Here is a 16,065-nt window from a genome sequence, read left to right on the forward strand (position 1 = left end):
CATCTTAGAAATTTAAACATGCCCAAATAATCTTGCGCAAAGTTCAGTCGAATGGGAAACTGAACCTGGAGATCTTTGTTACTTTAGGGAGGTCTATTATCTTCAAGTTGTAACCACCTAATACGGAACTGCTTCAGACGCACGATAGCGCTTAAATTCAGCAGCCACTTCAAACCCAATTAATATGCCGAAAAGTAAGAGGAAGCAATCTTTACTATTGAATCTAATCTGCAAGGTGCAGTCACGACGAATATAAAAGGAATTTAGCACAGCTCATTAGCAAACGTTACATAATTTTCACGACAATTCTATTTGATTGTTTATTCGATGGACAAAAATACCTCCGAAACTGTCGAAGGTCACTGTATCAGTTACAAGTCACATATCTACACTCCTGGAAATGGAAAAAAGAACACATTGACACCGGTGTGTCAGACCCACCATACTTGCTCCGGACACTGCGAGAGGGCTGTACAAGCAATGATCACACGCACGGCACAGCGGACACACCAGGAACCGCGGTGTTGGCCGTCGAATGGCGCTAGCTGCGCACCATTTGTGCACTGCCGCCGTCAGTGTCAGCCAGTTTGCCGTGGCAAACGGAGCTCCATCGCAGTCTTTAACACTGGTAGCATGCCGCGACAGCGTGGACGTGAACCGTATGTGCAGTTGACGGACTTTGAGCGAGGGCGTATAGTGGGCATGCGGGAGGCCGGGTGGACGTACCGCCGAATTGCTCAACACGTGGGGCGTGAGGTCTCCACAGTACATCGATGTTGTCGCCAGTGGTCGGCGGAAGGTGCACGTGCCCGTCGTCCTGGGACCGGACCGCAGCGACGCACGGATGCACGCCAAGACCGTAGGATCCTACGCAGTGCCGTAGGGGACCGCACCGCCACTTCCCAGCAAATTAGGGACACTGTTGCTCCTGGGGTATCGGCGAGGACCATTCGCAACCGTCTCCATGAAGCTGGGCTACGTCCCGCACACCGTTAGGCCGTCTTCTGCTCACGCCCCAACATCGTGCAGCCCGCCTCCAGTGGTGTCGCGACAGGCGTGAATGGAGGGACGAATGGAGACGTGTCGTCTTCAGCGATGAGAGTCGCTTCTGCCTTGGTGCCAATGATGGTCGTATGCGTGTTTGGCGCCGTGCAGGTGAGCGCCACAATCAGGACTGCATACGACCGAGGCACACAGGGCCAACACCCGGCATCATGGTGTAGGGAGCGATCTCCTACACTGGCCGTACACTACTGGTGATCGTCGAGGGGACACTGAATAGTGCACGGTACATCCAAACCGTCATCGAACCCATCGTTCTACCATTCCTAGACCGGCAAGGGAACTTGCTGTTCCAACAGGACAATGCACGTCCGCATGTATCCCGTGCCACCCAACGTGCTCTAGAAGGTGTAAGTCAACTACCCTGGCCAGCAAGATCTCCGGATCTGTCCCCCATTGAGCATGTTTGGGACTGGATGAAGCGTCGTCTCACGCGGTCTGCACGTCCAGCACGAACGCTGGTCCAACTGAGGCGCCAGGTGGAAATGGCATGGCAAGCCGTTCCACAGGACTACATCCAGCACCTCTACGATCGTCTCCATGGGAGAATAGCAGCCTGCATTGCTGCGAAAGGTGGATATACACTGTACTAGTGCCGACATTGTGCATGCTCTGTTGCCTGTGTCTATGTGCCTGTGGTTCTGTCAGTGTGATCATGTGATGTATCTGACCCTAGGAATGTGTCAATAAAGTTTCCCCTTCCTGGGACAATGAATTCACGGTGTTCTTATTTCAATTTCCAGGAGTGTATTAGTGGTATATACAGACTGACTTAAAAATAGATAATTGAACACAGTAACTCAAGAAAAACTAACTACAGAAGACAGCAGTGCTAGGATAGTTTACATTTAACAAGTAAACATTTAACACGAAAGTAACCCCAGGTTTTTTTTTTTTTTTTAATCTGCAAAATGGCAGAAACTAACGAAGTCAGTCCTATGGTAATGGTATAATCGAAAATTTACATTCTAGAGTTGACACCGTCAAATAATTTTTAATTCGGGTGAATGAAAAAATATGCATAGCGATGAAAACCTGGACTCCTGATTAATAACACGTAGATAGGCCGAACTCTGAAATAGTTTGGGCGACCATATAGCGACACTACTGTAACACTGGGGTGATAAGTGGTAATGCTTCAAAGAAACTATTTTAGGTGACAAAACAATTTCCCCACTCGCGAATGAAAATACACAATGTTATTCAGACTCAATGCTCTCGAAAATAACTCTCCCAGGTCGCAACAGCTGACTTCATTGGAAAAATGCAGTTGTGGACCTAACACTGCTCGCCAGCATCACTAAAAGAACTGGAACAGTATCTTCGCGTGGTATGGTGTGCAGTGCAGACTAGAATTCAGGATGTACATGCATCGTTCCCACTGTGCCTGTATCCGATGTTAATGCCGGTCCCATATTACATGGATGTTCATGTTTTGTTTACCCATCTTTATTAGCTTCCTGACTGGAAGATACAGAAGTACCTTACTTGACTGTAACATCTGCACCCGCAGTCAACCGTAAAGTTTGAAAAAATCTAATATTGCTCAGAAGGATTATTTCCTTCTTTCCTGTTCGATTGGGGCACGGTACGCGGGAATAAAAACAAAACACGAACTGACATAATCCCTGGTGTCTATAAATTTAGTCATTTTGAGACATTTATGCAGGAAGGAGCAAAATATTTGTCTCAAATAGAAACATGTTTTCCCGGAATATTCAGAGTAAAGCTATGAGATGCTTACGTTTTTTCTGTAGTGTCCAGCTGGAGTCGGGAGCATTTTTGTGATGCTCTCAGTTGACTAAACGAACCCGCTCCAGATCCATTGCCCAATAGGGCTATAAATCACCCCGAATAGATATACCTAGACCCTTTAATTCCCGTGACAGGGCAATGACTGTGTGGACCACACTTTTTTTTCGTGCATTTAAGCACGGTGCATTACATTTTCCAAATCGCAAGTTACCTGTCTTTGTACCAAACGCTTCTGATCTGAAATTTTCCTACTTTACCTTCCAAGATGATGTAACCAACTTGTAATGAAACGTGTCATTTGAGGGCTTTAAACTGTCAGTGATAAAGACGTTTTACTTCTATGTTTGCCAGACGCTACTCTGTTTCGTGTGATATCTCTTAAGATCGGCGTACTGCATTCTGGTTGTTCGTTTTTTTGGAGAGTCTTCAATCCAGTAGAATTTCTGTTCCGATTTTCCGTAACAGGTATACATATATACTTTTTTTACCAGGCGACGATGCGGAACTGTGTCGAAGTGTACCGGTAGTTACGAAACCCATCATCAATCTGAATTTCCCGAACAGTCTTCTGGATATCGCGAACCGACAGAGGAACCCGTATCGCAGCTTGGGGAATATTTGTTGATTTCTACTGAGCTGTTCGGTCTCCAACGAGTATGCGAGTTAAAAATGTGTTCCATAATTCTATAACAATTAGACGTCAGCGAGATTGTAGTACAGCATATCTGAAATGTGACCCTTCTTTCCAAACATTTTTTTCAATCACGTGGGGCTCTCCTTTGCCAGCGACCTATGCGCACTAATGCGATAACACACGTGGCGGCTCGCGCATGTGCTTTTTTAAAACCCGAAAGAAAACTGTTATCTATATATTAATGAAATCGATGACCGCATGTAGAGTGGGACACAAAGGCGGCTAATAAGGTATCCTGACCTCGCAGCGTGACGTGGACTATGTCGTCATCCGGTACCGGCACACTACCCTCTCTGCTTGCGACTGCAATATGCCACAGAAGACTTTAGACAAATAGCATCACAATATGGTTTTCGTAATTTGCATGTCGCATGTTTTCGATATTAATATTCAACAGATTCCACTGCAGAATTTCGCAGTGAATACTCGCTGCTAGCAAAGCAATAGGTTTCCGTGTCGAAACTTTATATTTCGATGACTGGCTACATAAATATCTTCAATCTAGAAAGGTCTATGTCAAGCAATGAATCATCGTACCTCAGACTCCATGACGTCGTCGGTTCGGAGGCTCGTTTCATGCATCCGTCCACGCTAGTCTATCCTGCGCAAATATGTGCTTAAAAAACGCAAACTACAGCCACTTCAACGTGTTATTGTGGTCAGGCCTTTATAACAGTACAATTTTACCCCCTGCTACTTCCCTCCACTATCGAAATAGCTATACTTTATGTCGCAGGGTGTGTACTATCAACTTACTCCTTTTTAACTTTTGCCATAAATTTATTTTCTGATCGATTCAACTCTGTGCCTCTTCATTAACTATCCAATCTATCCACTAATATTCGGCATTCTTCTGGTGCACCAAATTTCAAAACATTTTATTCTCTTGTCTGATCTGTTTATCGTCCACATTTCGCTTCAATACTGTGTATTCAAACGTATGATGAAGGCAAAAATGTGAATAACATTTCGTAGGCAGAATGGAAGATTAGCGAGTATAACTCATATCAACGGAGGAAAGGCTGCACACAGCAAACTGCGTAACGAAATTGTCGGAACACAGAAATCTCTACTACGCAAACTGTACCACTTACTGTGATTTCTTACCGTACTAATCGCGCATGGAGAGTGGGAAAAGAACAATTGCTTAAATCCTTCTGTGCGCGTACTGTGATTAGACTCTTCACTCCTAAGATAAAAAATTGCAGGAATTTTTAATTTCAAAATTTCCAGCAAACAAGCATGACAAATGCAAATGACTATGATTCAGTACGGCCAGTTGCAAACATTGTAGGACCTAATTTCTGAAATTGGTTGCACCACAGCTCTTCTTGGTTTTTTATTCACATTTTCTACATCATCTACATCTTCACTTTCAGAGGAAACTGTTGTACAAGGACGTCTTCTTCTCCTAGCTCCTGGCACGACATCTTAATGTCTTTATTGTTTACCAGTCAGTCTCATGAAGACCAGCAAGCCAATCTTCAGTCAAGAACGAGAATTCGTCATCCAATCAAATTCAGCACTGTCTTTAAGAAAAGCTAATTGCTCAGCAATTCATATATCATGCAGTACTATACAGTATAGAAACAACTGACATTTTAGTATTCCAGTACCGAATACGTAATTTAAATTAGCGAACTAACGCACGGATGGTTCCTTGCAAGGTTCTGCGCCCTGGTTTTAAAATTACGAACTAGAAGGTTTACATTCGCGGAACTTTTTACAGAGAAAAAAGAAATAAATAATGTCCACATGTGTGGACCTACGGAACGAAGAAGATAGTCTAATCCTGTTATTGCGGTCCTTAGGTGGACGATGCGGAGAGGGTTTCAGTATATTCACAGATTACGCAAAGCTGGTTCCTTGAGCAGGCTTTTACGGTATAACTGAAGTTTTTTAAGCGTATGCTGGTTCAGGTATTCCAGCATTTCCGAGACGCTCGTCTGTAGGTGGAACAAACCTATCATTCGCGCTGACCTTTTTGTACACGTTCAATATCCCCTTTGGTATTGCTCCCACATACTCGAGTAATATTCTACGCTAGGTCGCACGAGTGTTCTGTAAGCAATTTGCTTTGCGGACTGACTGCATTTTCCAAGCTTCCAGCAAACTGACGAAACTATGTCACCTGCTTTACCTACGACTAAGCCTATATGATCATTCCGCATCATGTCCCAAAAAATAGTTTACCAGAGTGACTGTAGGAGTTGAAAGATCGTAATTATGGATTACAAAATTTTCCATTTCTGAACATTTGCGCAGATTTTTTGAGGTAATACTTCGTTATAGACAACTGCATCTGTGAAAAGTGATTTTGTTTAGCGTCTGCTAGGTTATCAAAAAACAAGAGCAAGGGACCTAACACTTCCCTGGTACACGCCTGAAGTTGCTCCCATACCCGTCGACGACTCTCCATACACAGTAACATGCTGCGTCGCCCCTATCCAAAACTGCTCGACCCAGCGGCAAATTTTGTTTGATCCCCTATAAGACGGTAGTTTTGATGATAAGCGTTAGTTTGGTAACGAGTCAAAAGCTGTTCAGAAGTCAAGAAATGCTGCATACACTGATCTTATTGATCCACGGGTTTCAAGATGTCATGTGAGAAAATCGGGAGCTGGTTTGGCACAACCAAAGTTTTCGGAATCCATGATGGTTGGCACGGTGGAGATCTTCAGTTCGAGATACCCTCGTGCAATCACTGTAAAGCTACCAGCAATATTAACCCCCCGGTGACGAACAAGATCGTCGAACAGGCAGAGGTAAGGTAGCGACGCGACGACCGAGGTCAATGCAATATCCGTGTACTCTCGGGGGCAGTGGGCGACACCGGTTACGTCCGGATTCCGGAAATATCACAGCCGCCTCTTCTGACCGCCGCTCAAAGCAGGGCCGCAGCAGCCCGGCCTTCGGACTATGACGCTCTGCTCACAGTCCAACGCCCAGGACCTGACTAGTTCACAGTCCTTAACAAAGGAGTTTCCTTTCCTACCGCTTCAAACACGCGTAGTCGTCAGAAATACAGCATGTGTAAGGTACAAGCGACCCCGTAACTCCCTCACTACTTGCAAAGCTGCGACTGCCTCAGAGAGGCCTCTTCACTTCTGACAGAAGAGATTGGACGCGAACCGCAATCTTAAGCCCTGACTTGGGCCTCCGATGCGGGACATGAACCGCCATGGATGGGAAAAGGGGACGGTAATTTGGATGCTCAGGAGAACTATGAATGAGTGCAACGTAACTGGCGAGCAGTTGCGCACGCATAACCTTCAATGTAGGGACGCTGGTCACTGGACTCGTTCTAAAAGCTCCTGATGCCAGTCGAACGCCACAGTGGTGCACTGGGTCGAGTAAACGCTACGCTGTGGGCGCCGCCGAACCATAAACCAGACTAGAGAGATCTGCACCCCAGTTGGTGTTCCTCAGGCAGCAGAGGGCATTGAGGTGCTGCCAGCACTTCCACTTCAGTGACGAAGATAAGAAAGGCACGTCAATCGGGCGTCGAAAACCTGTTCTAAGAATTGATATGTCTCTACTTCAGTGAGTGGATCGTCATTACGTTAAAGTTCTGGTTCTGGACGGGCGGTACGACGCCGACAGAAGTGCATGATACACGGCTCCGAGGCTGAAAACTGGAAGCCATAGACTACAGCCCATGACTGCGCCTTGTGGTTGGCTCCCTGTAGGCACCGCTCAGTAGCACAAGTACTGGAGGAGCAGTACGAAATGCAGAAGTCGTCTGCATATAGAGAAGGTGAGACCGACGGCCCGACAGCTGCTGCTAGACCGTCAATGACCACTAAAAATACAGATACACTCACTACAGAACCCTGTGGGACCTCATTCTCCTGGACATGGGGGAAACTATGGGAGGCACCAACTTTGACACGGAAAGTACGGAGCGATAGGAAATTTTGGATAAAAATCGGGAGCGGGCCCCAGACACCCCACTCATGTAATGTGGCAAGGATTTGTCGCCAGGTGGTGTCTTAAGCTTTTCGTAAATCAAAAATGACGGTAACCAGATGTTGGCGTCTGGAAAAGGCTGTTCGGATGGCAGACTCTAGGGAAACTAGATTATCAATGGTAGAGGGATCCGGCTGAAACCGCACTGGTAAGGAGCCAGTAGGCCACGTGACTTCAGGACCCAACAACCGCCGACTTACCATACGTTCTAACAGCTTACAAAGAACGCTGGTGAAGTTGATGGGCCAATAGCTATCCACATCAAGCGGGTTTTTACCGGGTTTGAGCACTGGAATGATGGCGCTCTTCCGCCATTGTGATGGAAAGACGCCATCGCACCATATCCAGTTGGAAATGACGAGGAGATGTCGCTTGCAGTCTGACGAGAGATGTTTGATCATCTGACTGTGGATCCAAGCTGGCCCAGGAGCTGTGTCGGGGCAATGTGCAAGGACGCTGAGGAGCTCCCAATCTGTAAATGGAGCATTATAGGGCTCACTGTGACGTTCAGTGAACGATATGGCTTTCCTTTCCATCCGCCGTTTGAGGGTGCGAAATGCTGGGGGATAATTCTCTGACGCAGAGGCTCTAACATAATGCTCAGCAAAGTGCTCGGCAACTGCGTTTGCGCCGGTAGATAACACGCCATTGATGTTAATGCCAGTAACACCTGTCAGGGTCTGGTACCAACAAACACGTCTGATCTTCGTCCAGACTTGGGAAGATGACGTATGGCACCCAATGGTCGAGACGTACCTCTCCCAACACGCCTGTTTCCGTCTTTTTATAGACTGGCGAACGCGGGCACGGAGCCGCTTAAAAGCTATTAGGTGCGCTAGGGAAGGGTGCCGCTTATAACGCTACAGAGCTCGCCCACGCTCATTAATTGCCTCAGATTTCCGGCGACCACCAAGGTACTGACTTTCGCCAGAGGCACCCTAAAGAACAAGGGATCGTGTTTTCCACCGCAGAAACGATCGTTCCAGTGACCTGCTCAACTACCACATCAATGGTACCATGTAGGGGTGATTCAGTGGTGACAGTAGAGGTGAAAGCTTTCCAGTCTGCCTTGTTTAAAGCCCATCTTGGCAGACATCAGGGGGAATGGTGCTGGGGGAGTGACACGAAGATGGGAAAGTGGTCACTACCACACAAGTCATGGTGGGCTACCCAGTGGACAGATGGGAGAAGTCCTGGGCTGCAGAGAGATGAATCAGTGGCCGAGTAAGTGACATGAGCCACACTGAAATGTGTGGGGACACCTGTATTTAGGCGGCAGAGGTCGAGTTGAGGCAAGGAAGTTTCGACATCTCTACGTCAGCCAGTAAGCACAGTGTCACCCCACAAGGGGTTATGGGCGTTAAAATCTCCCAAAAGTAGGAAAGGTTTAGGGAGTTGATGAATCAGTGCAGCCAATACATTCAGGGGCACTGCACCATCTGGAGGAAGATATACATTGCAGAAAGCTATTTCCTGTGTCGTCCTTATCCTGACAGCCACAGCTTCAAGAGGGGTTTCAAGGGGCACAGGTTCACTTAATACTGAGTTCAGGACATTGACACAAACTCCACCAGACACTATTACAGTCGCTACGGTTCTTGTAATACCCCATATAGCCGCGAAGGACAGGGATCCGCATTGCTGGGAACCCTGTTTCCTGGAGGGCAATGCAGAAAGCAGGTGTAAAGCTTAACAGTTGCCATAGCTCAGCCAGGTGGTGGAAAAAACCGCAGCAATTTCACTGGAGGATGACGTTATCGTGAGGCTGGGAAGGCATGAAGCGTACAAGGAGACAGGTTATGCCTCAGGGTCACTTGCTGCCACCGATTGAATATTTGTATCACTGCCACCGATTGAATATTTGTATCAATTCCTATTGTGGATGAGGCATCAGTGAGATCCAGGTCCTCAGGGGATGCTGAGATCTCCACCTCATCCGCAGGTGAAGAATTGGTATGGAGTGGTGGTGTTGGGGCCACCAGAGGGCGCTTTTTCTTAAAAGGCTTCTTTTTTTGCTTGCCATCTCGCTTCTCTTTAGGGGCTTGCTGGGAGGACTTCTATGAAGTAGCTTCAGGCACAGAGAAAGACTGAAGCTCTTCGTCCTGCAGCTTTTGGCTCCTTTAGCCACTGGCGAGTGTCTGCTGTGGCATTAATGGAGATCCTGGGAGAGAGGGACCCAAGGAACACCTTCTGCACGAGAGGAGCCAGAGGAGACTGTTGCTTTTCAGGCTGGGGGGGGGGCGGGGGGGGGGGGGGAAGGGGACTGATTTCCACTGCGTTGGGGGGTTTGCTCCTGAAGTAGGTACTTTGGGAGCAACAGAAGGAGATTTTTCCCCCTACTACCAAGGGGGCAGATGTATTCGGAGGCCTCGAGGGCCCACTGTTCGTGGCATAGAGTGTGGTACGACTGGTACTTGTGATGGCGATGGTAGTGTAGCTGCAGCATATATGGATGTCAACCGAGCGGGGTTTAATTGTTCAAATTTACGTTTAGCTTCTTGGTAAGTCAACCAGTCCAGGGTATTGTACCCCATGATTGTTTGCTCCTTTTGGAGTACTGAGCAGTCTGGCGAGCAGGGGGAGTGCTGTTCTCCGCAATTGATTCAAGTGGAGTAATTTCCAGCACCACATAGGGGGAGGGACATATGGTTTAATGTCACAGCGGTAAACCAATACCTTGACATGTTCAGGAAATGAATCACCCTCAGAGGGCAAGATGGGCACCGGTAGCAACCCTGTTGTCTTTGGGTCCCCTGTAAACGCGCCGGATGAAATGAACACCCCACTGTTCTAGATTGGCGCCGAGCTCGTCGTCAGACTGCAAGAGGAGGTCGCAATGGGAAATAATCCCCTGGACCATGTTGAGGCTTTTATGGGGAGTGACGAAAACAGGAATATCACCCAGCTGGTCACAAACTATTGACGCCCGGGACTGGAATAGGAATTCTGTCTGAATCACGATTGCACTGATTCTCATCATGGGCAGCACTCACTTCCCCATCCTTATCCTCAAGATGTTCAACAAAAAATTGAGGCGTCATAGGTAGAAAGGAGTCCCCGTCCATTCTGCTACAGACTAAATACCGAGGCGAATATGGCTCTTCTTTCTGTAGCCCTACGTTCCTCCCATGGTGTAGCGAGGGAGGGTAACGATTTAGGGTCATATCTGTCAGCATTGTACTCGATCTTGCCCTTCTTAGAGACTGATGGCGCCATACGGTCACCAGCAAGAGATGACTTAGTCCGCTTCATTTTGGGTCATCCTCCCTGATGCAACCCACTTCGGTCAGGGGCTCTCCCCAGCCACAGCAAAGGCCACTTGGCATGATGGCCGTTGCTGGTAGTCCTGATGCCCCAGGAAGACGGGCATCTACTCCTTGGCATATGTGGGGAGTTTACAGCTCAGGCATCAGCAGTGCGATCCCTGTGTTGTCAGGGTACATGGGTAAAATAATAAATGCCCCCCCCCCCCCCACACACACACACACAACGGACTGGCTACCGTGCTGGATATTGGGTGCAGAGAAATCCAATACTGTCCTGGGGACGAAAGAGGACAGGAGACAATGGAAGAAGATGACATACCACAGAAAGTGTCCTCACCCAAATAGTTGAACTGCAAGTGAAGATGCAAAGCCATGACAAGAGGTTCAGGAGATCGAATCTAAGGGCGCTATGGATAACTCCTGCACCACGTAAGGCGTCCTTCCCCATATGGCCCGCACTTCTGTAGAATTTGGAAAGTGGCAGGTCAAACCATAAAATGGGATCTGAACTTACAGCGCCGAAAAGTGTGAGACTCCTTTTAGTCGCCTCTTACGACAGGCAGGGATACCTTGGGCCTAGTGTAACCCCCGGACCCATGAGGAGAGGGGAGGGGGGGGGGAGAGAATGCTATAGAAGAATGTTACAGATTTGATGCGTAGATTGAATAGTACACGAAGCGGCACCCGCAGGGGGGGGGGGTGTCCAAAAGTGTCCGGACATCTGTTAGTGGACATTAATATAGGGTGTATCCATCCTTCACCTTTATGATGGCTTGAATTCTGCAGGGGACAGTCTGAAAGATTATCTGAAGTGAAGGAATGGAAGCCCATTCTTCATTGAGAGCCGAAACCAGAGAAGGTACTCGTGTTTGACAGTGCGGTTTGGAACGAAGTATATGTTGTTCTAACTCATTGCATGTTAAAACTACGATAACATCACATGTGTCTCACTGGCGGAAACACATTGCGCGCTCGCGCAGATGAGACGAAATGAAAGTAAATGTGTCTTATGTACGTATGCTTTCTTCATCCTTTTCTTAGTATTGCCATTACACATTTTCAAACATTTCCAGCCGCAATTTATCCCTCTGTTCTGCGATAACGTCAACACTAACCTACTTCCACGCCTCGCGTTTGTTGGCCATAGTAACTATCAGCTTTTTGTCTTTATACTGACGTAATACAATTCCCAGCAACAAATCTTTTTCGACTGGTGAGAAGATCGGTCCACTTTCTACTTACTTTCTTCCGTCTTTACAACACGACACCTTCGATAATAAACACTATATATCTACTCTGTACAATCACTATATGTGATCGCGGGCGCGATAATTGTGTCGACAGCCGATTTTAGCAATGTTGCCACAGCATAATATACATTAAATCTGAAAACAGAAGCAGCTTTCCCTACAGAACGGCTATATAAATAATTAGGTCAAAGTCCGAGGCGTGGGAAGAGCTGTAAAATCGCTTTCATCGAGGTTTTCCGACGAGTGCATTGGGCGGTATTTTTTTTTCTTTAATTATTGGCTTACGATACCACAGAGTGCATACGCCGACAAGAAAAAATATGCCGAAATTTTCCTGTTAAAATACACTCCACCCCGTGTGAAAGTACGCTTTTCCGCGTGGCAATATACTTTCCCTCGGAACTGTAACACGTAGCAATTCTTTGAATGGTAAATGTTTTATACACCGGCGTTGAACTTTCTGGCACTCCCAGCAAAAAACAATACGTTTTATAACGATCTTTAATGCGCGGCAACATGTACGCTGCATACTCTGGTTTATGACAGTATAAGCACGAATTCACCAAATATAGCACGGTAGCTTCCGTACACAGAACACCAAAGTATAGTAAATGCGATGCCCATGCTACCATACGGAAACAGGCCAAATTAGCGCTCTGAGTGGCCTGGCAGTGAACTCTGAATTCGGAAAAAAATGGCGCAATAATGTCTTCTTGCTTTGCGAAATACGATTACTAGATGACATTTTTCACCACGAAAGGCTACGTTTCACACACAACATTGGCCGTCAAAATTTTTTTGCTGTTTTTTTTTTCCGAGCGTGTGCTTATGCAGGATCCCAAGAGCACGGCTTAATCTGCAGAAGCTGAGTACTTCTGACAGGCACGATTGTAAATTTCACTGCTGTGCACCAAGCACCTGGCTGAATACATATTCCGCCGGGCACTTCAACTGTTCCATAAAAAGCCGATTAGGTGTCAAATTGCTCAAGAACTCACCTTCCACTTTTTTTAACGATAATTATACTTTTTGCCATCGTTATTGCATAATTTTTAATCTATGAAAGAACTGAAATAATTGTGATAACTAACCTCGAAGATTGATCTTTTTTATCGTGTTACCCTTTAACATACAATAAAACACGAATGTGCCAGTAAAATTTTACATGGCGGCATGAATGGCTAGCGTTCTGGGCCTGAAATTTTCCTAAGTGACTGGTCCTCAAAGTGTTAAGTTCCGAAACAGTCAGACGCAACATGGTTTAAGAAATTCTTCGCACATTCTCACACGTAACAAAATTAGTCTCGCGTAAAAGGAAATTTACTAAGTAATGACGCTTCTCAAGCCACAATTCCCAATATTTTTCCGCGACCTCTTAGGAACCGCATAGTCTTCCTCTTAAAGGCTTTGACACAATTTGCTGTCGGCAGACTACTGTATGTGCAGCGTGTTTTGTTGTTCTTAACAGCGCATTTTCTTTGCGACTGAAGTTTTCTTTTGATGTTATTCTCTCGTTTATGATTTATTGCTGCTGTATTAATCTGCAGTAGCGGGCTTAAGTCAAATTCTTGTACAGAAATTTATCTGAAGACAAAAATAATGAAAAATTCAGAAACCTAAAAAATTCCCGGCTATTTCCTGGTTTTTGTCCCGGATGAAAAAATTCTCGGGTTTTTCCGGATTTCCTGGGGCGCATACACCCTGTACTAAGTTTCTATTTCAGCTGTCAGTCGCAAAGTAATGTTTTTCGTCGTAAATCAAGCAGCATGTAGAAACTTAGCCTTGTGGTTTCAGCTGACAGTAATATGAAATACATGCTCATGGATTGTTTCCAAGCAAACTAGTATCAAACAATACGCATAATATTTACAGTATGTCTTAAACTAGGTACAACCACCAACTGAACAAAGAAGACTGTCTTTTTTAATTAACCATTTCGGCATTCACCTGATGTAATTTGGGGCTTTTAAAGTAAGATGGACAGAGGAAAAATTTAAACTCATTTATTTTGGACTTGACCCCAGTTAGGATTACTTCTTCCATTCTCGCAAACTATATTTAATGAGGGCTCTTCAACATCGGGGCAATTCTTCGCGACGCAACTAGGAGGTAGCTGAACTTTTCTACACCGAAGGCAGCAGTTCTAGTCGCTCCTTGCAGATTCGCAACTATAACAACGGTAGCGCAGAACGTTAAGTACAGCTGTCAAGACAGCGTTATCATGATCTGCAAAGCTTGTTGGATTACACAGCGTTAAACTCTTATATCCTTACGAGTTTTGTTCAGTTATAAAATACACCAATTCTTAAATGAGAACTACTTTCGAAGACTACAGAAAAACTATCTGTGACCGGAGCGACAACTACTAACAACACTCTAGCTACAACACATTCTTTGCTTTCTTACGAAATGAATATGTTAAGCGTCTAATGTTTACGACAGTATCCTATATGTTTCCAACACGTAAAACAGATTATCTCAGTACACCGGTAACGCAGTCAGCGCTCAAGACAGGTCTTACTTCCCTCACAAAACTTAATTTTCTGGACGCCACTATCTGCTCAATGCATTCGTCCTGTGGAGCTTTGTACTTTTCATTCGAATGCGTATTTGGTGCACACGAGTGACTGAGCCTTCCTATCGGTGTCAGTAACTCTAACGCTACCTGTTTATGACTTGTGTAAACATTCACGGGTTTTTGAGCTGTTTTTACGAAAAGGAAATTGATTTGGCTAGAATTTAAAAACCGTTTTTAATACTGCGTGCAGTGCTGTGGATGTAACCATTTAGCAACAACAGTGTCAGTGGTTTTGATTTTGAACAGTCATATCTTATAAAGGTTTGGTAAATCTAGTCTCCTTCTCCAGAAGGGCAAATGAGATCAAAGATAGCTTGGTACTAGTAACAGAGTGCGATCTGTGGAAAGATACAGCCTGTACAATGCCCAAAAAATTACAAACTTTCGTCACATATGTCTAGTGCATAATTTCATTTCTCCACGATCGCAAAACATTGTATTGCCGGTGAATTTAAGGCCACGACTTGTCGCCAAACAGTTGGGTAACAACTGATGGGTGTTAATTGTCACTACAGAAACTCGTCAATATGCCACTTAATGAAAGGAATACAACGTGCTGGTTACTACCGGTAAAACTGAAAACTATGAATACTCATCTACCGTCATAACATGGAAATATGCAAATACAGATGCTGAAATGGCATCTGGTTTACTTATAACTAAACCCACTTAATTTCATAATTCAGCTAAACTAGTCTTATAAGGACCACGAGAGCAACTTTGTCCAATGGTCTGTACATCCACATGGTACATTTGAAACGAACTTTCAACACCGTATGGACTAGTCTTTCAAGTAATTCTGCTTGTTTTCTTTTATGTTTGCGACAGCATAAATGTTATTAGAATAAAATATTGGCTACAAATCTTTGTGGCACAGAATGACTTCAAGTTTTAGGTTAAGTCTACCATTAAATTATATGGTACCAGGAAAAGAAACAAGAGATTAGCCAAGTTTAGTAAAGAAAAGAAGCAGAAACACTGACGACGACTTACCTCGAAAATCTTCAACAACAGATTGACGTAAAGTCTTCTAACTCCAAGAGATTTTCCGATTGAGGCCAGAAATATTATTCCTAATAGAACCATCAGAAATGGGGTTATAAGAAGAGAAAAAGAGAACGATACGACTGTCCACATAGTTGCCACCATCTTTTAATTAATAAATTGTCACTTGTATACTTGACAGTTTAGATTTAACTGCATTCGGTCACATACAACTTCCCCAAACCAGCGCTACACCGCAACTGATGAAACTCTCTGGTTAACAGTAATCCACACAAGCCAGCGATATCCCACCAATGCCAACGATACGAGCGCAAGTCTTCAGCTCCTTCCACATCCTTCGTACATATTTTACAGCTTATCTCGGTTTTATAATCTTTCTGATTTTATCGAACAATATTAAACACAAGAGTTTCATCTTACTTACAAGAGACAGTTACATTTTAAGTAAAACAAAGCCAAAGATCATTGCTGAGTTTACGTATTATC

The 16,065-nt window shown here is 45.2% G+C and overlaps 1 protein-coding gene across 4 annotated transcripts in view; it reads right to left on the reverse strand.

Annotated features, from left to right (window-relative positions):
• LOC126194747 (glycerol-3-phosphate acyltransferase 3) overlaps positions 1-15,806 on the reverse strand; it is a 227,502-nt gene extending 211,696 nt beyond the window's left edge. For all 4 annotated transcript variants that reach the window (XM_049933016.1, XM_049933017.1, XM_049933015.1 and 1 more), the window contains exon 1: positions 15,568-15,806. In XM_049933016.1, coding sequence (XP_049788973.1) covers positions 15,568-15,723 — 156 coding nt within the window. In that variant the 5' untranslated portion in view covers positions 15,724-15,806. The remainder of the gene's footprint in view (positions 1-15,567) is intronic.
• Between the last annotated feature and the right edge of the window lie 259 nt (positions 15,807-16,065).

This window comes from Schistocerca nitens, chromosome 7 (genome assembly GCF_023898315.1).
Source record: "Schistocerca nitens isolate TAMUIC-IGC-003100 chromosome 7, iqSchNite1.1, whole genome shotgun sequence".
Classification (NCBI taxonomy): domain Eukaryota; kingdom Metazoa; phylum Arthropoda; class Insecta; order Orthoptera; family Acrididae; genus Schistocerca; species Schistocerca nitens.